We start from the raw sequence: 25,901 nt of genomic DNA, 5'->3' as shown, positions 1-25,901 counted from the left end.
ACACACACACACACACACACACACACACACACACACACACACACACCATGCACATACGTACACCTGTCCTCACACATGTACATGTGTGTACACACGCAGACGCGTGTACATTCACACGCACACATGGGCTGTGGAACCCTAGCTGTGGTGTGCTCTCTGGGGCTGTGAAATATGTGAGAAGGACAGTTAAAACCAGTTGTTCCTCAGCATCCAATAAAAGGGTTGAGGATGCCCTCCTCCCACTCACGTCTGCCCGGAAGCAGGTCCCGTCCCGTGAGGCCCAGCGAGCCCCTCTGCCAGGTGAAAACAGACGGCAGCCGACCGTACGGACTGGCTGGACGTCCGGATGTGCTTCTGATGGATGCTCAGGGTCAGCCCGTGGTGGAGGCCCTGGTGCTGCGGCCCCGTGTGAAGTGGGAGTGATGGGGGCTGGACCAGGGCCCAGCAGGCCACCACGGGCATGGGACTCTTCAGGGGCAGAGGAGGGGGCTCCAGACAGCATCAGGGCAGACCTGGAAACTGGACAAGAACAAGAACCTTGGGGCTGGAGACGGGGGGACACTAGCGAGTCCCACATGGGACCGAGGCAGCCTTTTCCCAGCAGGTGGGGCGCCGGCACGGCGGGACCCCATCCAGCCGACTAGCCAAATGGCTCAGACCTGCTCTTAGAAAGAAATGGCCCAGGCAGCTCGCAGGTCGGCCGTTTCAGCAGCGGTGGCCACCGCCGTGCTACTGTCCTTGGTCAAGACCGGCTTCAATGCTCAGGCCAGACCACAGCCCCACGAGGATGGACCACGCCCGGCTCGTGACCAGCACAGACCTGGCACAGAGCAGGCATCACAGGACAGGGTGGCCACATGCACAGTCCTGACCGGGACGTCCCTGAGAGTGACGGGCAGTCGTTATGCCGGAAAGACAGAGCCTGGGGACACAGTCCTCCACCGACAGACTGCTGAGCAGAATGGAGATGCTGTTTGTCAAGTCTGTCAGATATTATTCGTGAGAAGAGAAGGCATCAGAATCAAATTACGGTTAAGAGCTGAGATTGTGCTGTTGCTGATTTAAGTTGCAGAGAGAAGGTGCATCTCTTTAATGGCAGCGTCGGACCGGCCGCAGGCGGGCCCTGCACTCCGCGCTCAGTGCCGGGCAGCAGGGTGCGCCGGGCACTGTGGCCTAGAGCTTCGTGCCTCGTGGTCCCAGGGCTCTGGTGCGGTCCGTGCAACACCCGCTCTGGGTGGAAACGGCCACCACTTGTAACGCCGCAAACATTTGGAGCTCTCAAAGGCCAGTTAACAAACGTGCGGGGCCCTGGAGACAGCTCAGGGGCCTACAGAAGTTTAAGCTGAATGGATAAAACAGTGCCCTGGGAGGGATCCTAATTCATTGCTCACAAGCGATTAGACACATCACTTTTCTACCAGCAAGGATGTTTTCCTTCCTTAAAAAACTAAAAATAGAATTACCATACGACCCAGCAATCCCACTACTGGGCATATACCCAGAGAAAACCATAATTTAAAGAGACACATGCACCCCAAGGTTCATTGCAGCTCTATTTACAATAGCCAGGACATGGAAGCAACCTAAATGCCCATCGACAGACGAATGAATAAGGAAGATGTGGCACATATACACAATGGAATATTACTCAGCCATAAAAAGGAATGAAATTGGGTCATTTGTAGAGATGTGGATGGATCTAGAGACTGTCATACAGAGTGAAGTAAGTCAGAAAGAGAAAAACAAATACCGTATACTAATGCATATATGTGGAACCTAGAAAAATGGTACAGATGAACCGGCTTGCAGGGCAGAAATAGAGACACAGATGTAGAGAACAAACGTATGGACGCCAAGGGGGGAAAGTGGCGGGGGGCAGGGGGTGTGGTGGTGGGATGAATTGGGAGATTGGGATTGACGTGTATACACTAATAAGTATAAAATGGATGACTAATAAGAACCTGCTATATAAAAAGAATAAATAAATAAAAATCCAAAAAAAAAAAAAGGATGTTTTCCTCTGTGGTCTTACTTCTAGAAACATTATCTCCTGCCAATCTCCAACGACTGCTCTACAATCGGGGTCCATTTCAGGAACAGACACTAGAGCAGAACCCGCAGCCCTGCCCACGTCGGATGGTCTTCTTGGTGTTGCCCCTCCCCCTCCCTGGCCAGGTGCCCTGGCCCAGGTGCGTGTAAAGATGGGACAAGGGCACAGTCCCACTCCTGATTCACGTGTAACAGAGCTTCCCTCTGAATAAATGGACGCGACCCCTGACTCCCCAAGAGCCTCATGCTTCCTGGCGCTGTGAGTTGCCTGTGGTCTTCCGCATGTCAGGCCAGGTTCCTGAACACTTGGTCCTGCTTCTTGGTCTCCCAGGTTATCAGGGGAGGGGGAGGCATTCTTCCTCTGGCTCATTATTTTTTTCGGTGTGTTCTTTTCTACAGTGTTTTTGTCTACAGGGTCCCAAGTGGCTCTGTCCACAGAGGCGAGAAGTTGAAGTCTGCGGCCTGCCCCCTGGAGCTGTTGCGAGGATGTAGCATTCCCGTGTGGGTGTGGGGGGAAGGGGTCTCCCACAGGAGTTTGGGGCGTAACTGGGATTTGCGGATTTGGAGATCACTCCCGTGTTATCACACCCACTCGTCTCCAGGGACAGGGCGGCCCCAGCCCCGCGTGCACATGGCCTCCTGCTGCTGGCGTGGAATCCTCCCGCTGCTCTCTGTCTCCCCCTCTCGGCTTCCCCGCTGTACCCCCTCCTCTTTGTGAAACAGACAACATGCTGGCATCTACATCACCCACCTCACTAGCTTTGGAAAGACAATGACCTTCACGCTTTTTTCGCATGACTTACGGTAACAAATATGCTGACCTGGTGACCAGGACATACCTAGTCTGAAGGCAGCTGTCAACCAAGTTCATGGTCCCCTGTGGGTCTCAGTCTCTCTCCAATGTCCTGGTCCAGACAGTACATTTTTAGGCCCTTCCCACCTGCATGGCCCTCCGTGGCCTGACCCCTAGGCCACCTCTCCTGACGCTCTTCCTGGCCGCCGGTTGCATTACGGGAGCCCCCTTCGTTCCCACCTTCACATGTCGGCTTGGAGGCTGTAACCCCGCCCAGCTGCCCAGTTCCTGTTTCTTGCATGTCTCCCTCCACCTGGATGTGGTCCTGGGGGCAGGGTGCTCAGTACGTCCTTCCTGCGTGGCCGTCCATGGCCTGGAGCTGGGGGGTGGCTGGACTTCAGCACAGGGTTCTCCCCATGGGGTCCCCTCCTCCCAGTTAGGACTAGTGTGTTTCGTAACAGCAGGTGTAACGCTTGGGTGTGTCTGCTCTGTTCCTCACACACGGTTCCAGGCCAAGCTGGGGGCACGGCTTGTAGGAGGGACCGAGGGGTGCAGGCAGCAGGGGCTGCTCTGTGCCCAGCCTAGAGCCGGAGCCTCCTTGAGCCTGTGACGGAGACACAGGGGCATCATGTCGCTTTGATTCTTTCTTCTTTCCGCTTCAAGGATCCCAGTACTTCCCCCCCTTTAATACAACGTGGAGTTAACTTAGACGGAGCTTCCGAGAGGCCTCTCCCTTGGAGCTTCTCCCTACTAAGCTCCTCCCTCTTTTCAGAAGGGTCTCCATCCAAGGTGGTCCCACTTATCTCCAGCACCCTGGCAGCAGGAGAGGCCTGTTTTCATTTAAATAATTTCATTCTTTGCTGTCGAGTCTCCATTCCTGCATATCCCCCTCGGTGATGAACTAACCGTGGGCCTGAAATCCGCAACGCTTAGCCCGCGGCTGCCGCGTACGTTGGCGTCTCTCTGTGCTCCACAGGGACCTTCTTGACCCTGGAAACCGCAACCTGCAAGACGAGGTGTTGAGTCCCTAATAAGGAAGAGGAGGCAGCTGGCGCCCGGTCCTGAGGCCGCCTTCCCCACCCCTGGGGCACGAGAGCCTCCACCCCTGTTCTGTCCAGCCCCTTGGGGGCCGGGAAAGGGTCCCTCCGGCCGTCCACCCACTTCCATCATGAGGTCCAGAACCAGGCCCTCCTCCTTGGGTGTTGCAGGAGCATCTGGAATGTGTTGGAAACTGGACGGAAGGCTCCAAGTCCACAGAGCTGGCCGCACACATTTGTCCTGCAGTTGTAACAATGACGTTAACACGTGCGAAGACTTCAGAAGGGTGGCGAGGGTGGACGCTGTTAGCATTTGCCGTAAAGATCGAATTCGCTTCTTATTCCCCCCTTGGCCAGGGCGTAGGCACCACCAACCCACCGCGTGTTTGGGGTAAAGCGTCCGTCTCTAGACTGTGCAGACAGAGCTGAGGAGATTCCCCGGGAGCTGCCTGTGGTCCTGGTGCAGCCCTGCTGGCGGCCACGGCAGGAGACGCCCTCCCGGGAGAGACTCCAAGGGTAACACAGACGCATCTTCTATTTACTGGACTGACGGTAGGGAGAGGAAGGAAACGCAGGCAAGAACCGAAGAGGAAACACGGCAGGCAGTTCCCACGCCGTGTGCGCCCTGCGCTGGGAAGGAAACCAGGCGCTGCTCCCAGCTCACCGCCCATCGGGGAATGGAGTGATGGAAACCGAGGACCCCCACCCTGGGTGCCGCGTCAGGGTCACTGAGCACCTCCCGTGAGCTGAGCCCCTGTCTGAGCCCACATCCCCATGACAGCTGCCCCGTGGGACCAGCGCCATGGCTCTCGGTCTCAGGGAGGCCCAGGCCTCCTGGTGGGTGTGGGGCGAGGCCGGGCTCGGACCCAGGACCGTGCGGGGGAAATAAGGGCGGGCAGCAGGTCTGCCAGCTTCTGGCTCATCCACCTTCAAATCCAAAATGACAGCACGTGCTAATGCCGGGCGGCAGGTACCTGTACACACGCGCGCGCGCGCGCGAAAACACACACACACACACACACACACACACACACACACACACACTTCTTAAAATCTAGAATGTTGGGACTCCCCTGGTGACGCAGTGGTTAAGAATCCGCCTGCCAATGCAGGGGACACATGGGTTCGAGCCCTGGTCCAGGAAGATCCCACATGCTATGCAACAACTAAGCCCGTGTACCACAACTACTGAGCCCGTGAGCCACAACTACTGAGCCTGCACTCTAGAGCCCGTGAGCCACAACTACTGAGCCCACGTGCCACAACTACTGAAGCCTGTGAGTCACAACTACCGAAGCCTGCGCGCCGCAACAAGAGAAGCCACTGCAATGAGAAGCCCGCGTGCAGCAGCGAAGAGCCAACACGGCCAAAAATAAATAAATAAATACAATTAAACAAAAATCTAGAATGTTTTAGATGATGCTTGGCTGGGAACGTGCAGGTCTGGCTGGGACGCACCAGTGGGAGCCGGGAGGCCGGGCGGTGGCAGGTAATGATGCGTGGGCTCAGAGAACGTCCTTAGGTCTCGCGGCCGGGCCTGCGTTCCTGGTCTGTCTGTACCCCTGCTGCTCCTTTCCACTGCCCCCTGCACCTGCTCTGGGCCGGCCACAGGCCCGGAGGCTGAGCAGAGAAATGAGGGGTCGTTACCTACTACACCACGTGGGTGTGTCTTTCTGCAGGAAAGCCAGCGCTCCCTGGGATGGCACGTCCCGCCTCGGCCCCTGGGGCACTCTTGCCTCCAGCCCATGCTCCAGCTCAGCCAGGAGGCGGGGGAGGGGGGCAGAAGGACCGGGGAGAAGACAGGGGTGGCAGCAGGACCAGTGGGACTGGCAGCTACCCTGTGGGGAGGTAGCTCTCGGCAGCGAAGCCCAAAGTGGAGGCTTCAGAGCAGCCGGGGCTCGGAGAGCTCAGTTCTGCAGAAGGTGAGGCCATGGGCCTGTGGGGTTTTCCCTCTCTTCTTTTTTTTTTTTTTTTTTTTTTTGCGGTACGCAGGCCTCTCACTGCTGTGGCCTCTCCCATCGTGGAGCACAGGCTCCAGATGCGCAGGCTCAGTGGCCACGGCTCACGGGCCCAGTTGCTCCGCGGCACGTGGGATCTTCCCGGACCGGGGCACGAACCCATGTCCCCTGCATCGGCAGGCAGACTCTCAACCACTGCGCCACCAGGGAAACCCTCTTCTCCTTTTTCAACTGAAGTATGGTTGCTGTACAATATTATCTAAGTTACAGGTGTACAACACAGTGATTTGCAATTTTTAAAGGTTATATTCCATTTATAGTTATAAAATATTGACTATATTCCCTGTGCTGTACAATATATCCTTGCCGTTTATTTATGTTATACATAATAGTTTCTACTTCTTTTTTTTTTTTTTTTTTTTTTGCGGTACGCGGGCCTCTCACTGTTGTGGCCTCTCCTGTTGCAGAGCACAGGCTCCGGACGCGCAGGCTCAGCGGCCACGGCTCACGGGCCCAGCCGCTCCGCGGCATGTGGGATCTTCCCGGACCGGGGCACGAACCCACGTCCCCTGCATCGGCAGGCGGACTCTCAACCACTGCGCCACCAGGGAAGCCCTAGTTTGTACTTCTTAATCCCCTACCCCTATCCTGACCCTCCCCTTTGCCCTCTCCCTACTGGTAACCACTAGTTGGTTCTCTACATCTGTAAGTCTGCTTCTTTTTCGTTATATTCACTAGTTTGTTGTACTTTTTAGACTTCACATATAAGTAATGTCAAATGGTATTTCTCTTTCTCTGTCTGGCTTATTTCACTTAGCATAATGCCTTCCAAGTCTATCCATGTTGCTGCAAATGGAAAAATCTCATTCTTTTTATGGCTGAGTAATATTCCATTGTGCATATATGTACCACATCTTCTTTATTCATTCGTCTGTTGACGGACACTTAGGTTTCCTCCATATCTTGGAAATTGTAAATAATGCTGCTATGAACATTGGGGTGCATGTGTCTTTTCAAATTAGTGTTTTTGGTTGTTTTTTTTTCAGATATATACCCAGGAGTGGGATTGCTGGGTCATATCGCAGCTCTGTTTCTAATTTTTTGAGGAACATCAATACTGTTTTCCACAGTGGCTGCAACAATTTGCTCTCGTACCAACAGTGCACGAGTGTCCCTTTCCTCCACACCCTCACCAACACTTGCTGTTTGTGTCCTTTTTGACGATGGCCTTTCTGACAGGTGCGAGGCGACGTCTCACTGTGGCTTTGATTTGATTTCCCTTAGGATTAGAGATGTTGAGCATCTTTTCATGTGCTTGTTGGCCACCTGCACTTCCTCTTTAGAAAAGCATCTATTCAGTTCTTCTGCACATTTAAAAATCAGGTTGTGTTTTTTTGATGTTGAGTTGTACGAGCTGTTTATATATTTTGGGTATTAACCCCTTATTGCTCATAACATTTGCAAATATTTTCTCCCATTTAGGAGGTTGTCTTTTAGGGTCTTGTGTTTTCAACAAGAGTCACAGGAAACTCTGATGCACAGTGAGGTCTGGAAACCACAGCCTAAGGGGCCTTAACTAGAAAGAACCACAAGCAGAGGTAAAAAAGATATGAGTCCTTTTCTAGCCGGGGCAACGAGGGTGCCTGTAGGAAGGCACGCTGACAGGCTGGTGCGGCCAGAGCAGCCCGCACTCGGGCAGCAAACCCAGTCCAGGGTGGATTCGACGCGGATCTGAGTCCTGGAGCTTCCAACTGCGTCCACCTCCCTGAAGGGCTCCCTGCGCTCTCATGGGCCCTGCTGTGGTCACTGTCGCACTGCAATCACACACGCTCTTGCACGTGTGGTCCAGGACACGCAGACAGGGATGTTCACCGCAGGGCTGCCGCATGTGCTGGACCATGTGAGTGGGATGAAGGAACCCTCGAGAGTTCCAGCCTCCCAGACACACGGTGAAGGGAAGAAGAAAAAGGGACTCAGAACCGTGTGTCATTTATGCTTTAAAAAGAGACACACAGGTGCGTTCAAGAAACTGTAACTGGAACCCCTCTGGGAGGTGACCTGGGGTGTGGACCCAAAGAACAGAGGCTCCCTGATGCTGGGCCTTTTCTTCTCTTCCTTTGGAGTTTTGAACCAAGAGGTTATATCATCTTCCCAAAAGGCAGTAAGTACACCTTGTATAAGTAACAGAGCCTCTGACGCCAGGCCCAGGGCTCTTGTCTGCCACCAGGGAGAGCTGCGAGCTCCGACCCGGCCAGACTTGGGCTGTTGGCCAGCCAGGGGCCGGCACACGCCCCCTTGGACTGCCGCAGGATGGATGGGTTTTGATAAAAGCTGCACGTGGAATACGTACGATGCTGCTGTAAATGGTGGACAGAATCAAGAGATTCCGGCAAAAGTACCCTTACTTAGTGATTTCTATCACGCAGCGTTTCTTTGCATTGAAAAGACAATTGCTATTATATTTTTACCCAATAAAACAAAGGGTTTCATTATCATTAGGTTCCTAACAAGTCAGCCCCTCTTCTCTTTCATCTGCAAACGGGGGAAGAGGAGGGCCAGAGTGATGTCCGAGGCTTGGCCTCGCAGCCCCTACAGTCTGGTCAGGACAAGATGCTTGGAGCGCCCACGTGCCTCTAGGGCGCAGAACAGATGCTCTCTGCGTCCGGGGACAACTCGACAACTCTCCATCCCAGGCCACTGATGTTCGTGCCTTTGCCCCGTGCTCCAGCCAGGCAGCGTGTCAGGGCCCCCTGGGCTGTCCTTGCTGGCTCTGCGACCACCTGGCACAGAGCAGGTGCTGACACCGATGCTCTCCAACTCCCTGGGTCCTCACCATGGGCACTCAGCAGGCTCTGACTCTCCTGCAGGCCCAGCGAGGTGGCCTGGCCACGGGAGCAGCCACGTGGTCACTGTGACAGCCGCCTTCTAGTGTCCATGCTGGAGGCCCTGCGCCCGGAACTGTCTCTGTCCCCTTTCACAGAGCAGGGGACCTAGGAGGGAGGGAGGTGACCAGGACCGGCCGGCATGCTTTTTCTGTAACGGGCCACGCACGTAGTCTTTCAGGCTTGTGGCTCAGATGGTGCTGCTGTTACTAAGCTGATGTGTAAATGAACGGGCGGGGCCGGGTCCTAAGGACTTATCTACCAACAATGAAGTCTGAATTCCCTATAATCATCACACATCACAAAATACCATCCCTCTTGTGATTTAACCAGGAGGTTGCGAAGCAGCTGGCCCCCGCCTCCCGTGACTCCCTCCCTGACCGGGCCTCCCGGGAGGGCAAGGCTGAGGGGCCGTTACGCCGGCCAGACCACAGCCAGGGACCTTTCAAACCCTCCAGGAGAGAAGCCTGCCCTGGTGTTCTCCCCTCCCCACGCCTCCCTCTCTGCAGACTTTCTCTTCTTTGCATCTCCTTCCCAAGAGCCCATGTACTTCCTAGTGGCTCCTGGGTGGGGAGCGAGGAGAGGACAGAGGTGACAGAGAGGGAGGGAAGCGTGGGTCAGGGGACGGCCCCCCGGGCCTGGCCTGGCACTGAGAGGGGAGGGCATCCTCTGACCAGGACCCCCTCAGCCGCAGCACAAGCCCAGCCTTCCCTGCAGGCTGCAAGGACCCGCGAGGGCTGGGTGTCGGGGCAGGGGGTCATCACACGGCTGCCCAGGTAGGGCCCGCTGGGGTCTGGGACTGACGCTTCCAAGTGGGTCGGTTAGGAGAGCTGCCTCCCAACACCTGGAAGCCTTGAGCCCAGGGCCTGGCTGTTTGCTTTGGGGTTGTTATATTTGGGTGAAATTCCACTGTGAACAGTTCAGGGGGAAGCGGCACCGTTCCAGGGACGGTGTGGTTGGACAAGACCCCTCGGCCCACACGCTGAGGACCAGGGCTGCTTCCGCGGGGTCAGGGCATGTCCGCACGCTCCCCTGTGGATCTGGAGCCCCCTCCCCAGCGCTGTCTGTGCTCCCGAGCTGCCTTGAGAGCCGCTGGGACCCGGGGACCACCTGGGCTGGCACATCTGCAGAGACCTGGCTCCACCCGCTCCGGGCAGGCCCTGGGGGCCCAGAAAGGCGTGGCGAGGCGGGGGGGGGGGGGGGTGGGGCGGGGGGGCCCAGGAAGGCGTGGCGAAGCGGGGGGGGGGGGGGCGCGGGGCCCACCTTGCTCTTCTCCTGCTGCAGCTCGATCTGGATCTCGGTGAGCTTGGCCCGCAGCTCCTCGTTGGCGGCCTGCAGCGCCGCGAGGACCTCTGCCTTGTCCCCCTTGCTTCGGCCGCCCGCGCCCTTCTTGGACATGGTGAGGGTGGCCCGAGGGGCGCTCGGGGCGGGCCGCTCGTCCGGGCTGGGCTGTGCACGCCGAGCTGGGCTCCGCTACATTTTCTCAGTCACCTGCAGGGAAAGCACACCTGGTGAGCAGGCCTGAGCTCGGCGCCGCGGGCAGGGTGGGCGGGGCCACGCTGGCTCCTGACTGCCCGCCAGGTCACAGCCCCGGGCCGCAGGGGCCTTCTGCGCTCTGCACAGCACCCCTGACGGGGACCCCCCCAAAGCCAGAGCAAGTCCCCTGCCTCACATGTGACCAGCGCTTAATGAATGTTTGCTCTTTGCCCCTTTGGAATAAGACACCGGGGACCCAAACTTAAGGCCCGTCTTTCATACAAGGGTGTGTAGCAGCCTGATGGGAACAGTGGGTTAGAAACACCAAAGGGAGTGGCGGCTGGGACCCCTGGGCCCCTCCACGGGGCCTACAAACTTCACCTCGGAAGGGGTCACACCCTCAGCCCAGGTGCCCGAGCCAACTCAGCGGGTGAGCACGTGCCCTGGGCCACCCTGGGTGCCAGCACCCCGCCCCAGGCCAGCTCATCCATCACCCAGCCCCGTGCCCGAATCTGCTGCCCCCAGGCCTGGGGCCGCCCCTCCCTCCTCCTGTGTCCTAGCGCCAGCGCAAGTGTGGGAAATGGGTGCATCCACCAACTTTGCCTGGATGAAAACGCAGAGGCAGGCTGAGTCCTGCTCTGCACTCATTCCCTGCGACACCCCATGCCTCAGTTTCCTCACCTGCACAGAGAGATACAAGAGTGCCCCCAGTGTCCCCCAAGGCCTCCATCCTGTGCTTTAGACACCCATGCTGAGGTGCACAGCGGGTCCCATCCACCTGGTGAGGCTCTTCAAGGCCTGGTCTGGGAGGCCCTGGTCTGGGAGGTCCTGGGGGACCACTGGGACCCACTGGCCAGGAGCTCTGGGCGGGAGGCCGTGCCGTCAGCCAGCCCTCAACCTTCTGTGAGTAGGGACCTGGCCCCATGGCTGCCCTGCAGTGTCCCCGGGCCCGGTCTCACAGCGACTCCCCTGGACCAAGCCCCACCCTCCCTACGTCCCCGCCGTGACCCTCTCCAGCCTGTTCTTCACGCCGTCTCACGAGCAACTGTGCCAGGACCCAGCCCCCCGGCCCTACCCTCCCGCCTCCCCGTGTCCTGCCATCGCAGTGAATTCCCAGCGCCTGTGCGATTCACTGGCTGAGCTCCTCGCCAACTGCTATTTACCCGATGTTTTCTGAAAATGGTCTTGTTTTTAAATGAAGCTCTGCAGGCCGTTCCTGGATAGAGAGGCAGCATCACCAGCCATCTAACAGGTAACCAAGGGCCAGGTAATATTGAGGGAGACGCCGGAGGTGGGGCGCCCCACTGGACGGCAGCAGAGGGGCCCTCCGTGCCCCGCCCCCAGCCAGACCCCTGCCCCGCCCACCCAGCCTCGGGCTGGTCCAGAACACAGTCCACCTTTATTTCCTCCCGAGGGCTCTGGCTGGCTCAGACCCCCAGGGGCTGAGCGGCCTCCACCCTGGCCCTGGCCTCCCAGCACCAAGAGCTTTCGACGCAGTAATGGATCTTCAGCCCCAGCCTGGCATCTCCCTAAAGGCAAGTTCACGGTTTTCTCCAACATCCATTTAGGCACAAATTCGATAAGTGTCTTGACCTCGTTATTTATGGAAATGAGTGTGGACAAAGTAAATCTCCCCAGAGCCCACTGGGAGCACGTGAGGGGTCCCACTCACCCACACCCGAGGCAGGGCGTCCAGGGCCCCTCCTTCTGCCTGGGCCATGCTCGTCCTCCAGGGGCACTTTTCAGGGCGACTCCTGGGGAGCAGCATGGGGGTCTCCCCCTCATCCTATTTGTACTGAACGCAACCGCTTTGAGCCTTTGGAGAGTCAGCACTTTGGTAGATGGAGCCACCATACTTCCCCATGGGCACCACTGCCCACATTAGAGGGAGACGGGGCTCCCGTGACATGGAGGCCACGTGTGCCCGGGCAGCTTCGGGGTCCCCTGGTCCCTGTTACGTGCTTCTCTGCACCCTGTGGCTTCGCCACACACACACCCACACCCACAAAGCACATAGTCTCACGGATGCTACATACGTAACACATGCTTCCATGTCCTTCCTGCCACCCCGGGAGAAAGAAAGGGCGGACGGAGGGGAGACAGAGGCCTTGGGAGTGGTGAGGTCTCGGCCAGCACTGCGAAGCCCTCCACCTCGGGGATGCCGGGGGCTTCAGCTGGCTCGTGCCAGGGCTGTGCTCTCGTCCGAGGAGGCCCGTGATTAGCCAGTGGGAGCACAGGCCTGAGGGGCTGCGGCGGGGCCGTCCGAGGAGGACACAACGGGCACCCACTGGACAGGGCCCTTGTGACCACCCTGGCTGCCCAGCGTGGGCCTGGATCCGCACGGGGGCTGCATTCACCAGGGCTCAGCCCCACCGCTCTCTGCCAAGGGCTCTCCCTCCCTGGCTGAGACCCTCGGGCCCGCCCGCGAAGCCCAAGCTGTCCACCCAGGGTGGGGCCCTCACAGCAGCTGACGGGCCAAGGGCTGAGCATGGATCCTGCAGGGATGGTGGTCACAGGTTGCAGCAGGCGGGGCCGCCTGCATGGAGACTGGATGCCGGGTGGTCAGGGTGGGGATGGGGGGGCGTGCCTGTCCCTCCCTTGGGGAAACTGGAGCAGCTTGCTAAACGCAGACACATCCGCAGGGGCTCCACTGCCTGCCCCCCTTCCTCTCGGCCACCTCCCATGATGGGGCGCCCACGCTAGGACCCACCCTCCCAGCACCTGCTCTCCTTTCCCGCCAGGCAGCCCCACCCCTGAGCCGCAGCCAGCCCTGCACACGCCGCCCCAGCTCTGACAGCTCCGGGTGGCCACTCTCGAACGTCCACGGAGCCCTCTGTGGCCTCGGGGCCCAGCGCACGGAAGGCCTCGGGCTCTCCTGTATGCTCTGGCCGTCGGGTGGGCACTCCTGCCAGGAAGCGTCACTGCCCTCTGGAGGGATCGGAGCAGTGCTGTGCCAGCCCTACCACCAGGTCTCGGGTGGGCCGGAGCCGTCCCCTCCACGTGGAGCCACGCTGTCTGAACCTCAGATGTGGAACCGCCCCCAGACTCAGGGTCAGGCCTCAGGCCTCCCGCCCGCTCAGTTCAAGGTTGGGAGCTGCGGTGCTGGTGGGAAGGGGAGGGGCGATGTCCGACCGGCCATGCGTGGGGCGGTGACCAGGCTGCAGCCCGCCTGATACTCACTTAAGCACCCTCAAGTCAGTCTGCTCCCGTAATCGGAGTCTGCGTCGCGGTGCCGGGCGCCTTAAATCTTTGCCGTTGAATCAGACTCTCCCAAATACGAGTGTCGTGTGCCTACATGGGAAGCCCAGGGGTGCAGGAGAGGGGGTGGGGGATTTCACCAAGTCCTCTCATGCTCCCTGCACCAACCCAGCTCCCACTTGAGACCCAGACCAACCGCGTTTGCCACGCTTTGGTCAGAAGTTGTTAAATTATCGGATCCATAGTGCAGTCTGTCCGCCTCTGTCTCGGGGTCTCCAAGGAGGTAATAAAACAAGCAGAAGAGGTCTGTTCTGATCTCTCTGAATAAGTCATTTTGTGTTGGGAGGGTTGAGAGAGGAGACAAAGCTCGCAGTCCACGAGCATGTCTGTACCATGCAACAGTCGCCACGGGAAGCCGGTCCGTATGCCTGGCCCCCACCCGTCCTGCCGGCCTCCATCCAGCGTTTCTCCACGTGGAGACTCCGGGCTGGTGCGCCGCCCCCAAGGTGCGGGTAGAAGGAAACCGCCAACAGGCAGACCGCAGCCAGGGTGACGCCCCAGCGATGGGTGAGCGGCCAGGGTCATAACGGGGTTTTGACCTTGCAAAGCTGGTCATATTTACATGGGCTCTTTCTGGGTTAAGCGGTTTATCTACGGAGAAGAAAGGATGTACCTGATGCTTCTGATCTTGTCAATTCCACGGAAATCCAAGGTGCGGGAGGGCCAGAGGCACCTGTCGCATTCCACAGGGACCTCCAAAGTACAGGCCACGGGACCAATGGCCGGAGGAGGGGGCACAGGTCCAGGCCCCAGTGGCAGCGGGGCGGACACACAGGGTGTAGGCTGTGGGGCACTCAGACCGGGCTGGGGTGCGGGTTCCAGGCGCCTTCCTCCCCAGGCAGGACCCTCACCTCACTGCGAGCCTGGCGGCAGGGCTGGCGAGGGTCTGTGGCTCAGAGCGGACACATTTTACTCCCTGGGACAGGCCAGCCGTGGGCCCCGGAGGAGCCCTGAAGAGACCCCTTTTCCATTAAAATTCATTTTTCTTGGAAAACATCAACATCCCCCAGAGAGGGAAGTCAACTGGTCATGCAAGGCTGGATGTAAGTGTTGATCAAAGACTCTGACCCACGCCTGGAGACCTCCAGAAAGAGGAGTTTTGCTTGGGCGGAACAGGGAGAGCATGGGGCAGGCGGGGAAGCCCCCAGCAGGGCCCGGCCTCAAGGAGGTGGGGCTGGGGAGTAGCACGGGCTCCGGGGGCTGCGGGGTGGTGCAGGTACAGGCGGCGGCAGAGGGCTGCCCAGCCAAGAAGCCCGGAGGGCCTCCACCCCTGGCCCTCCCATCGCCGACCCTGGGAACAGCGGACCCCTGAGCATCCTGGGGCCTTCCCGCAGATGAAGGACGGGAGACGGTCCTCCGAAGGGCTATCGGGGCAAAGAGGCTGAGGCTGAATAGACTTTTCTAGGGGCCAGAGGCAGAGGTCAGGAGTCCGAGGGGCGTGCACGAGGCTACAGCGTGAAGCTTCGTGGGGACCAGGGCCCCGAGCAGCCCCAGTGCAGCCACACCAGCCATAGTGCCTGTGCCTGCGGGACACGACCCGGGGAGCCGAGTCACGTCAGCCTTCGGTCGAGCGCCCAAGTTCCTGCACCCTGAGCCCCTACCCACGCGCTATCTCTCGTCCTGAGGTCGGAACAGCTCTGAGCAAACAGGGCAGCAGCCCCTCTCCTCCCCCACCCAGCAAGGAGGCCTCTGCCGTCCTGCTCTGACCCCAAGGAGGACACGACTGCCCAGCACAGGGTTTTCTCGGCTCAGCAAAAGGCCCAGAGAGGCGGCCGTGCACAGCACCCCATCAAAGGGACTTTTCTGGCAAACCTTCAAGTCAGGCCACCGGGTCCCCTAGGCAGAGGCATCCCGTCCGAGGGTACAAGGAGGAGAAAAACGGCCGAGCCCGGCGGCAGGCCCGGGGGCAGCTGAGGGGTGCTCCGGGTGTGCTTCTCTGACCTGGAAGTCTGGGTGTCACACCCCGCACGGCGTGCGCCCAACGCTGCGCTCGGAAACAACTCGCCTTCCTGCACCGACTTCAGACACATCCCAGTTTGGGGACGGCTTTCTGCGAATTCACAGGAAGGAGCATCTGACTGGCTTCATTTCCTCCCAGGAATGACATGCGTCCTACTGGACACGGCCCGGAAATCGTCAGGGATTGGTGGGCTTCTGCCGCAATGCCCTTCGCTTGTAACAGCAAGACTTTTGTTGCTAATCAAATCAGACGTGTGAAGAAAGGGCTCACCTCGTGCTAAACTGACAGCAACCCTTAGAAACACGCACGGTGTTTTTAATGTATCTCCTAAGAGAGATTAGAATTATTGAGGGTTTGGGTTATAACCGTTATTTCTAACTGCAACATTCTCCAAGAATTCAAATGTGTGTTGATCTTGCACAAACCCTGACTGGAAATGGAGTTTGCAGAAAATAGGGTGGTGGTGTTTGATAAAAGGATGAAGGGAAGGAAAGGAAACTTTCCAATACCCTCCCTCCGGGTTCTGGTGGGAACTGCTGTGAAGAACGCTAGGAACCAGGCACGGCCCACCTGGCCGGGAAGTTAGGGCTGAACGGACCAGGGTGGTCCCCTTTCCCTGCCCACTCTGTCCTGCTACCAGGCACACGACCTCCCAGAGATATTTTAGAAAATGATTCTCAAGCCCCCAAAAGCATGGTCCAGGCTCTCCAGGAGGAGGAAGTGCCCAGGAGTCCATGTGGTGGGCAGAGACCCTGTTCTTGGCCATCATCAGGTGTAGGAAATCCAGCTCCGGGAGAGAAGCGTCTGGGTAAGGAGTCCCCTCCTCAGCCCAAGCGCTCCTCACGTGGCAGGAGGTTACTGTGAAGACAGGCCATAGGAGAGGAAGAGCCAAACGGGGCTCCAGGCGGGCGGCCACCCGTGCCTGGTGAGATGGCCGACCCACCTGACATGCATCCTACTGGATGCATCGGCGGGGGGGGGGGGGGGTGTGCTTCTACAGGGCCTGTGGGACATCTGTGCTCCCACCACGGTGACCATCACAACAGACGATAAGATCCTCCAGTGGAGAAGATGCCGGTTCTTCTCACAAGGCCCGTGGTTCAGCCGCAAGATCTTTGCCGTGACCTCAACACACTCGTATTTTTATCTATAAATTTGATGGTGAGTCATCATTTCTAGTTTACAGGACTGAATCCAATGCATTTCCCTTTTTGTTGGAAGGAGATGTGTGTGATTCAAGGCTGCAGTTTTGACTCACCCGTGAATGGGTTAAAACACTGAACTTTCCTAGAGGTGCCACGACTTATTCTTAAATAAACTTCAAGATGATTGTAGATTCAGATGCAGCCATATGAACTAATACAGAGAGATCCCATGTACCCTCAGTGCAGTTCCCACCACGGAAGCATCTTGAGAAACTAAGAATCATGACCAGGACACTGATTTTGGAAATGTCAGGTTACGGAACACGCTCTCTCCACGAGGATCCCTCCTGTTGCCTTTTAAACCCAACCTTTATCCCCTCCTTAGCCTCTGGCAACCACAAATCTGCTCTCCATTTCTATAATTTTGTCATTTCAAGAATGTTATAGAAACGAAATCGTATAGTATGTGACCTTTTGGAATCACCTTTTTTCACTCAGTGTAATTCTGGAGATCCATCCAAGTTGTGTGTGTCGAGTTCATGTTCATTCGTCTTTACTGCTGTGTACGTAGCACTCGTAGTGTGGTCACGTTATCCACTCACCCACTGAAGGACACCTGGGCTGCTTCCAGTTTTGGGTTATTACGGACAAGGCTGCCATAAACATTCATGGGCAGACTGTTGTGTGAACATAAGTCTTCATTTCTCTGATACAAATGCCTAGAAGTACAGTTGCTGGATCGTACACAGTTGAACGTTTAGTCACTTAAGAAACTGCAAACTGCTTTCCAGAGGGGCCGCACCATCTGACACTCCTGCCCCCAGCGTGTGAGGGATCTGGTCTGTCTGCATCCTCGCCAGCATTTGGTGTTGCTATTTTTGATTTTAGCCATTCCGATAGGTGGTATCTCATTGTGGTTTTATTGTTTTAATGAGGTAGAGTTGCTTTACAACGTTGTGTTAGTTTCAGGTGTACAGCAAAGAGACTCAGTTATACATATACATATACATTCTTTTTTTATATTCTTTTTCATTATGGTTTATCCAAAGATATTGAATATAGTTCCCTGTGCTATATAGTAGGACTTTTCTGTTTATCCATTCTCTATATAAGAGTTTGCATCTGCTAATCCCTAACTCCCAATCCATCCCTCCCCCACCCACTTCCCTCTTGGCAACCACAGATCTGTTTTCTATGTCTGTGAGTCTGTTTCTGTTTTGTAGATAGGTTCACTTGTGTCATATTTTAGATTCCACACATAAGTGACGTCAGATGGTGTTTGTCTTTCTCTGTCTGACTTACTTCACTCAGTATGATGATCTCTAGTTGCATCCATGTTGCTGCAAATGGCATTATTTCATTTTTTTATGGCTGAGTAATATTCCATTATATATATGTACCCCATCTTCTTTATCCATCCATCTGTTGATGGACATTTAGGTTGTTTCCATGTCTTGGCTATTGTGAATAGTGCTGCTATGAACACAGAGGTGCAGGTATCTTTTTGAATTATAGTTTTGTCCGGATATATGCCCAGGAGTGGGATTGCTGGATCATATGGTAGTTCTGTTTTTAGTTTTCTGAGGAACCTCCGTACTATTTTCCATAGTGGCTACACTAATTTACATTCTTACCAACAGTGTAGGAGGGTTCCTTTTTTCTGCACACACTCTCCAGCATTTGTCATTTGTAGACTTTTTAATTATGGCCATTCTGACCCATGTGAGGTGGCACCTCATTGTAGTTTTGATCTGCATTTCTCTAATAATTAGCGGCGTTGAGCATCTTTTCATGTGCCTATTGGCCACCTGTATGTCTTCTTTGGAGGAATGTCTATTCAGGTCTTTTGCCCATTGTTTTTTTGTTGTTGTTTTTGTTTTTATTTTTATTGGGCTATAAGGGATGGGTTGGAAAATATCCCTGCAAGTTGTGCCCCACTAGGGAAGTGTCCATCTCATCTTCCTGGAGGAGCTTCCAGAGCTTTTTTCTTTGTCCTGGAGCTGTGGTTCTTGCTGGCAGCAGCCTCCTCGGGTTCACTGCTGAGGGGCTCCTCCTTGGAAGAGAATTTCCTCTTTTTCTCGGGGACCCTCTTGTGTCCTGACTCTTCAAGGTCCCTCTCTGGTTCCTCTTTGGGGGAAGAGTTCTTCCTCTTGGTGAGACTTCCACTGCCAGCTGTCTCTTCAGGATCACTACTAACCAACTCCTCCTTGGAAAAAGATTTTTCTTGTTGGGTTTGGAGGAGATGGATGGGTCTTCCATTCCATTCTCCTGAGGCGCTTCCTGGGGCTTTTGCTTTTGCTTCCTTTTGGGTCTTTCATTGTCCCCTCACATCCCTCCGGGGTCCTACTGCTGTTCTCTGAAGACGCCGCCATCGCAGCCAGCCTTTTCTTCTCCTTCTTCAAGCGTTTCTTCTCCTGTGTCTCCAGCTTCCTAGTAATCTCGGCAGCCGCTTCCTCTGCCTGCACCATTGCCTCCTTCATGACATCCAGATTCTTTCGTGGAATCTCTCCAGTCTCATAGAAGGACAGCCGCTCCTCAACTTGCTCTCGAAGCTTCTCCCCAAATACACTGGTAGGTACCTCAGAGAAGCAGTCAATTCGTGAGGCAATACTGCATTTGTTTGCCAGGTATGGGGAGATGCGTTTTGCCCGTTTTCCGATTGGGTTGTTTGTTCTTTTGCTGTTGAGTTGTATGTGCCGTTTGTATATTCTGGAAACTAAGCCCTTGTCGCTCGCGTCATTTGCAAACATTTTCTCCCATTCCATAGGTTGTCTTTTCCTTTTGCTTATGGTTTCCCTTCCTGTGCACAAGTTTGTAAGTTTGATCAGGTCCCATTTGCTTATTTTTGTTTTTATTTCTACTGCCTTGGGAGACTGACCTAAGAAAACATTGGTACGATTTATGTCTTACGGTGGTTTTCACAGGCATTTCCCTAACCACTACTGGTGACGTCTCTTCATGTTCTCATTCGCCATCTGTACATCCTCTTCAGTAAGACGTCTGCTGCTAGGCTGTTCTCGGCTGTTCTGCTGCTGGCCCTTTGGCCAGAGAGAGCAGGCTTTTCTTGGGGCTGTTTCTGTCTGTGCCTGTTGGTATGTCTGACTTGGCTTCTTCAACTCCCAATGCCGGAATGTACAAGGCCAAGGAAACCCAGGGAGCTCTCCACGCTGTATCTTCTTGGGTCTCGAGGACCCTAGCCGGATGCCTCCTTCATGCCCCCTTTCAGAGTCTCCTTATGTTTGTTTTAGACCCAATGTGCAGAGTTTTTCTTGTCTTGACAGGAGGAACAGGAGAAGCATGTCTGCTCCGTCTTCCTGGAGGCAGAAGGCCTGCCACAACTTTGTGAGCAAAGAAGGAAATCTTGGACTTGTATTTACGACTATTTCAGTTATAATTTAAATCACAAGCATGATTTGAAATTTTCCAGCTCAAGTCTCAGGATCAAAGACAGACATGACATTAAATGATTGTAGAAACCACCCACCTGTTTGAGGAAAGGGTCATCACCCCCGCACTTGAGTGAACGGCTCTTGGGGGAAAACACGTGCTGTATAAGGCGCTTTAATTTGGTCCAGGGAGGAAGGCTTACCTGACATTAACCCCTGGATGTCCCTCCTGAGACACAAGAACTGGCAGCAGCTATGACTTTATAAAGTGAACCACTGAGCGCTGTACATGTCTTCCAGGTGGCAGCGCAAGAGTTTTGAAAACAACAGAACCGGGTTTATACACAGCTTTGCTTCTACCCATCACCTGCCCAATCACGTTTAAAAATGGAGGCGTGTGGGCTTCCCTGGTGGCACAGTGGTTAAGAATCCGCCTGCCAGTGCAGGGGACACGGGTTCGAGCCCTGGTCCGGGAAGATCCCACATGCTGCAGAGCAACTAAGCCCGTGCACCACAATTACTGAGCCTGTGCTCTAGAGCCCGCGAGCCACAACTACTGAGCCCGTGTGCCACAACTACTGAAGCCCGTGTGCCACAACTACTGAGCCCGTGTGCCACAACTACTGAGCTTGTGCTATAGGGCCCGCGAGCCACAACTACTGAGCCCGCGCACCTAGAGCCCATGCTCCGCAACAAGAGAAACCACCGCAATGAGAAGCCCGTGCACGGCAACAAAGAGTAGCCCCCGCTCACCGCAACTAGAGAAAGCCTGTGCACAGCAACGAGGACCCAACACAGCCAAAAATAATAAATAAATAAAATAAAATTTAAAAATAAAATAAAATTTAAAAAATAAAATAAAAATGGAGACGTGTAACCACCAGATTTCCAGGAAAGACTCTCAGGATCACCAGCCAAAATCTGGTTCTTCAGATGAGGAAACTGGGGTTCAGAGGGAGCACGTCCCCCAAGGAGCGCCTGGTCCAGGACTGCTCTCCCCACAACACATGGCACAGCGTGGCCTGGTAGATTCCCCTCAAGGCTTGTGATCCTGAGGCAGCGGAGACAGACCCCAGAAGGGTGACCTCAAGAGTGAGCCACATTAGCCGAGGCTGAAAGCTGCTCCGTTTCTGACTCAGAAAAGCTGAAAGGAAAGCCTCAAAAGCAACAAACTCTTCCCAAGTGGCTCACCTGCGCCCCAGAACAATGCTCAGATATTTAAAGGAACACAAAGAATTCAGCCCCAACAATATAAAATCACAATGTCCGGCATTCAATCAAAAATGACCAGGCATGCAAACAAGTAGGGAAATAAGACCTAATGAGAGGGGGAAAAAAAACAACTAATAGAAAGAAATGCAGACGTGAGGCAGATGTGAGGATTAGTAGGACCAGGATGTTAAAACAGCCGGTATTGATAAAACCACAGCTCCAGAAGGTAGAGGAAACAGCAGCAGGTGAAGAAGAGACATGGAGTAAATTCTGAAGGATCCAAGTCAATAACACGGAGATAAAACACCGTGTCTGAGACGAGAAATACGCTGGATGGTGTTAACATCAGAATTATATATCGCAGAAGAAAGGGCTCGTGAACTTGAAAGAGAGCAATGAAAGTTGTCTAAACCAGAACAGTGATTGGAAACCTACTGTCATCGATTTAAAAAATATGTCAACAACCTCTTCTTTAGTAGAATCTTTACATTATTCCTCTTCTTTCTGAAATTCTACCAACCACACAGAGTAAGGTTATATATGGCCCCCAATGGGATACCTTTTTTTGATTGAAGGACTTTCATTGATCACCCTACCACATCTTTACAGCACAAGAAAATGCATATAAATGGAAATTTAGATTTTTTACTGTGACCTTCAGCACTGAGGTTATACAAACTTATCTTTCAGGTTGAGTCATCGTTGCAACTATTATGGCTGTGTAACTGCTTCAAATAGCACAATTACAAATTCTGATAAATTATTAAATGTAAGAAGTAAATTTGTATTAGAAACGCATCTCTGAGTAAGCTGGAGGGGGCTGCTGGTCTCAGTACTTTAGTTAAAGCTTTCCCTTCTCCCTGTGTTTGGTGCCCAAGAGCTGTCCACCTGGGGAGGGGAGGGTCTGCCTGGCTTTGTAGAGCCGGTGGGGGGCGGGGGGAGATGAAGAGGGAGCTGCGGGCAGCCCACACTCCCCCTCGGAAAGCCCTCTAAGTGCGCACAGTGGGTGCGCATCTTGCTGCTTGAAGACCACTGTCCCCACCACTGCACAACCAAACCAACGGGCCTTTGTGCATCCCAGGTGCTGCATAAAAGGCCCAGGATCCAGGCGCTCGGGGCCTGCCTGGTGCCTCACGTTCTCACACCGCCCTGGGGGCTGATCCTGGACAGTCTCAGAAAGGGTCCCAGGAGTTTCTGAAAGCCCAGGACGGGCTGCACACGAGGCGAAGGCCAGGTCCCCGCAAGGGGTGTCAGGGCTGCAAGGAAGCAAAGGAGGTTCTCGGGAAGCCTCTGCAGAATCCCTCCTGGCACCGGGAGTGCACACGACGGATGGGAGAACTGGCCTTGGAGAGGGCAGGGGCACACTGGTGAATGATGTCCACTCCTGGAGGGCCTGGTGGGCCTGGGGGGCAGCCGGCGAGACAGAAGGCACCCCAGAGCCTCTCGCTGCACCTCGCGGCCTGAACCTCGCATTTCCCCCCCAAGTCCGGCTCACCCGGAAACTCGGGCCGGGGGACGTCACCTCCCACTGGCACAGTGCCATCTGGTTCTCACCGCACTGGCTCACTGCACTCATTGCGTCAAATACAGAAAGGGTTTAAATGAAACACTTTCATTTTTTCCATCTTTGTACTCACATACAGCTTCTTTGGCTCTGAAACCTGCCAGCCACTGAACCGAGAGGCAGGGTTCAAAGTGTGGTATCTGGAGTGTGTTTCCACAAGCGTGTTAATGCCTGGGCCCAGTTGAGAAGAGTGGCTGGGTCTGGGGTTGCCGCTCAGCTCGGGACCCCGCAGGAAGCCTTGGCTGAGGATGGGACCCAGCCTCTGAGCCTGCGTCCTGGCTTGAGACCAGGACTGGAATGACCCAGACAGGGCAGAGCCTCACTCATAGACACAGCCCTGGGGACTGCTGACATACAGGGTCGTTTCTGCTCACATGCGTGGCCGAGATGAATGGAAAACAGCTAATCTAAATAAGTGATAGATAGATAGGAAGGATAGATAGATAGATGAGAGATGGATAGATAGATAGAGTGAGTGAGTGAGCAGACAGACAGACAGAATGATGGACCAAAGCAGCCTCCTTTGTCCTCCTTCCTGAAGACACTCTTCCTACATCTCCTGAAGTTCAACCAAGGTCTGGCTGAGGGTCTTTCTGTTCTAAAAGAAATGTCTTATTACTGATGAATCAACATCAGGTATGCTGTTTCGCGCACGACCGGGGCACGGCCTGCCGTGTATCTGCCTGAGAGACACGTGGTCCCCCTGCCCGGAGGGGAAGGGTCTCATCACCACTGAGATGCCTTCACAAGCTAGCGGCCAGCTCCCAGGGCTGTGAGTTGCATAGAAGGCCTTGCTGACCCACGTGCCCTGCCCCAGCTGGTCCTATGCTGTGTGGAATGGCAGGGTCAAGGGCCACTGAGGCAGCTAGAGATGGAGGCAGACCTGGAGGATGCACACTCTACCAGGACTGGACCTTCTGAGGGTCTGAATAAAGATGGGGAGGTGGCAGTGGGACAAGAACAGGCTGTGGTCAAAGGGGCAGGCTGGGCGGGCCAACACGGGTACCGTCACCCGTGTGATGAAGGGACACCACGACGGCTGGGGGAGGATGGCCCTTCTGCTGCCTGGGCGCCCACAGGGGGTCTACGCAGCACCTACCTCACACTGCAGACAAAATATCACTTTCCCACGGGCTGCAGAAATAAACATGAGAGGTGAAACAGTCATCCTCTTGAGGAAAACCTAGTGGGGCTTCATGACCTTGGAAACGCACAGATTTCTTATCAGGACACAAACAGCACTGCCCATAAAGGAAAACTGGGTAGCTGGGACTGTATCAAGGACAAAGGAGAGGGAAAAGGCAAACCACCGGCTCAGAGAAGACATCTAAACACCCGCTCGCCGAGGACTGTCCAGAGCACGGGAAGAACTCTGACAACGAACTAGATACAGACGGACCACCTGGGGGGAAGCGGGCAGAGATGTGAACAAGCACCTCACACCGCGGATGCCCAGAGGCCGTGGGCAGGATGACGGGCTTGGCCTCGTGGTCACAGTGAGATGGCCACACGGTGAGTCCTCTCCCTCACCCAGACTCCCGTTCCCTCCATGGGAAAGTGCCAGTCAGAGGACGGGGCGTCACCCGGGGCACCCCGTGTCTTCCCCTCTTTAGGCCCCCAAGTTCTGCTCTGGCCACAGGTTAACGCCTGGCTCACTCTCCCGTACGGTTTAGAGGTATTTTCTGGTAGTAGGACAAGTTGACTACCTGTTACTCTATAGCTGCCATTAGAGGAATTCAGGAAACCCTTTGTTCACGGAACACGGCTCAGAACTAGTGTTCTGCAACATAATTTAGGGGAAATGCTATGCTGGTTGGTAAGGAGTGTTCTCTGTCAGAGGTATGAGAAAGATGTACGTGTGTCCGTAGATGCATGGGGGGTGGGTACGACACTGAGCAATGGGCCAGGGCGGTCCTGACGGCAGCCCAGGGGGACCCGCTGCGTCAGTGCAGGCAGAGAGAGGACAGCTCTGCCCCGAACCAGAGGCGTTTTACTCCTAAAATAGCTCTTTAGGGGAAAAAAAGGAAACTTGCTCAGAATAGCATCTAAAACACCCAATTAATGATGCGCTTTCTCTGACAGCAGGAGTTTGAAAACAGGAAGCTGAGGTGTGTGCGGTGGGCAGGCTGCCTGGGAACCAGCATTGCACACAGACCGGGCGTTCCACGCCCCAGCCAGCTCTCAGGAGGTGCTGTTGCTTCGTTCACTCCAGCAGCTGTCGAGCCAACTGCAATATACCCAGAAGGTCCTGGAACCTTGTGCTACGGACACAAACTCCCTTGCTTAGAATCTGCTCCAGAAATTCAGGTTTGGTTTTGTCTCTCTTGATTAACGAGTATATACTGTTTATCAGTAAAAAAATACACTTAGTTACAAAGTACAGTCATTAGTGAGATTTTTGTAGGAAACTGACATTGTTATTGTAAACCCGAAAGTTTCAGCTCCCTGACATTTTATCCATGAAAACTATTTATTTGCTTATTTTTGTTTCTTAAATATAAGATTTCTTAGAAACATGACTATTCGTCCCAGCAAAACAGACTGTATTCACTTGGGGAAGAGGGTCGTGGTTAAGCTGTGGGCACCCAGCGTGAGAGGCAGATAACGTCCCGACACTGTCCACGTCATAGTCCCGGATCCCGTGAACACATCACCTTCCACGGCAGAAGGGGTTTTGCCAGCGTGGTGAAGGTTCAGGACTGTGCGATGAGGAGATTGTCCGATAATCCCTGCGGCCGCAGCTAACCACATGAGTCCTAAAGGCAGAGAGCCTTTCCCAGCTGAGGTCAGGAGACCGACCTGAGGAAGACTAGGCCACGTTGCTGGCCCTGAGGTGGAAAGAGCAGCCCCAGCCAGGGCGGACACGGCCTCCAGGGGCTCAGAGTGGCCTCAGGTCACACAGCACAAGAGGACAGGGACGTGGGTCCCAGGACAACAAGGAAGTGAATTCTACCAACAAACCGAGTGAGCAGGGATGCGGCCCCAGGACGCAGGGGAGCCAGCGGCTGCACCCTGGCTTAACGCCTGCCGCCCCCTCCCCCGCCGAGGCCTCTGACCCAGATAACACTTGTGCTGCTTTCCGCGGCTGGTTGTGGCGTCTGCCTGGGGGGCAACAGAAGATCAACACACACTAGTCCCCAAGGGGCTGAAGGGCTGCAGTGTCCACTTTCGGCAGAACCAC

General features: G+C 55.1%; 1 protein-coding gene and 1 pseudogene across 5 annotated transcripts in view; both read right to left on the bottom strand.

The window, feature by feature from the left end:
* Positions 1 to 10,117, bottom strand: part of JAKMIP3 (Janus kinase and microtubule interacting protein 3) — a 43,357-nt gene extending 33,240 nt beyond the window's left edge. For all 5 annotated transcript variants that reach the window (XM_029245750.1, XM_029245748.1, XM_029245747.1 and 2 more), the window contains exon 1: positions 9,983 to 10,117. In XM_029245750.1, the coding sequence (XP_029101583.1) occupies positions 9,983 to 10,117 (135 nt within the window). The remainder of the gene's footprint in view (positions 1 to 9,982) is intronic.
* Positions 10,118 to 18,512: 8,395 nt separating this feature from the next.
* On the bottom strand, positions 18,513 to 19,156 carry LOC114908586 (annotated as a pseudogene).
* Positions 19,157 to 25,901: the final 6,745 nt, after the last annotated feature.

The sequence above is a fragment of the Monodon monoceros genome, unplaced genomic scaffold (genome assembly GCF_005190385.1).
Source record: "Monodon monoceros isolate NGI ecotype Baffin Bay Population unplaced genomic scaffold, NGI_Narwhal_1 Super_Scaffold_4, whole genome shotgun sequence".
NCBI classification, from domain to species: domain Eukaryota; kingdom Metazoa; phylum Chordata; class Mammalia; order Artiodactyla; family Monodontidae; genus Monodon; species Monodon monoceros.
The sequence above is the reverse complement of the archived record's forward strand: the minus strand, read 5'-3'. Positions and strand labels throughout refer to the sequence as shown.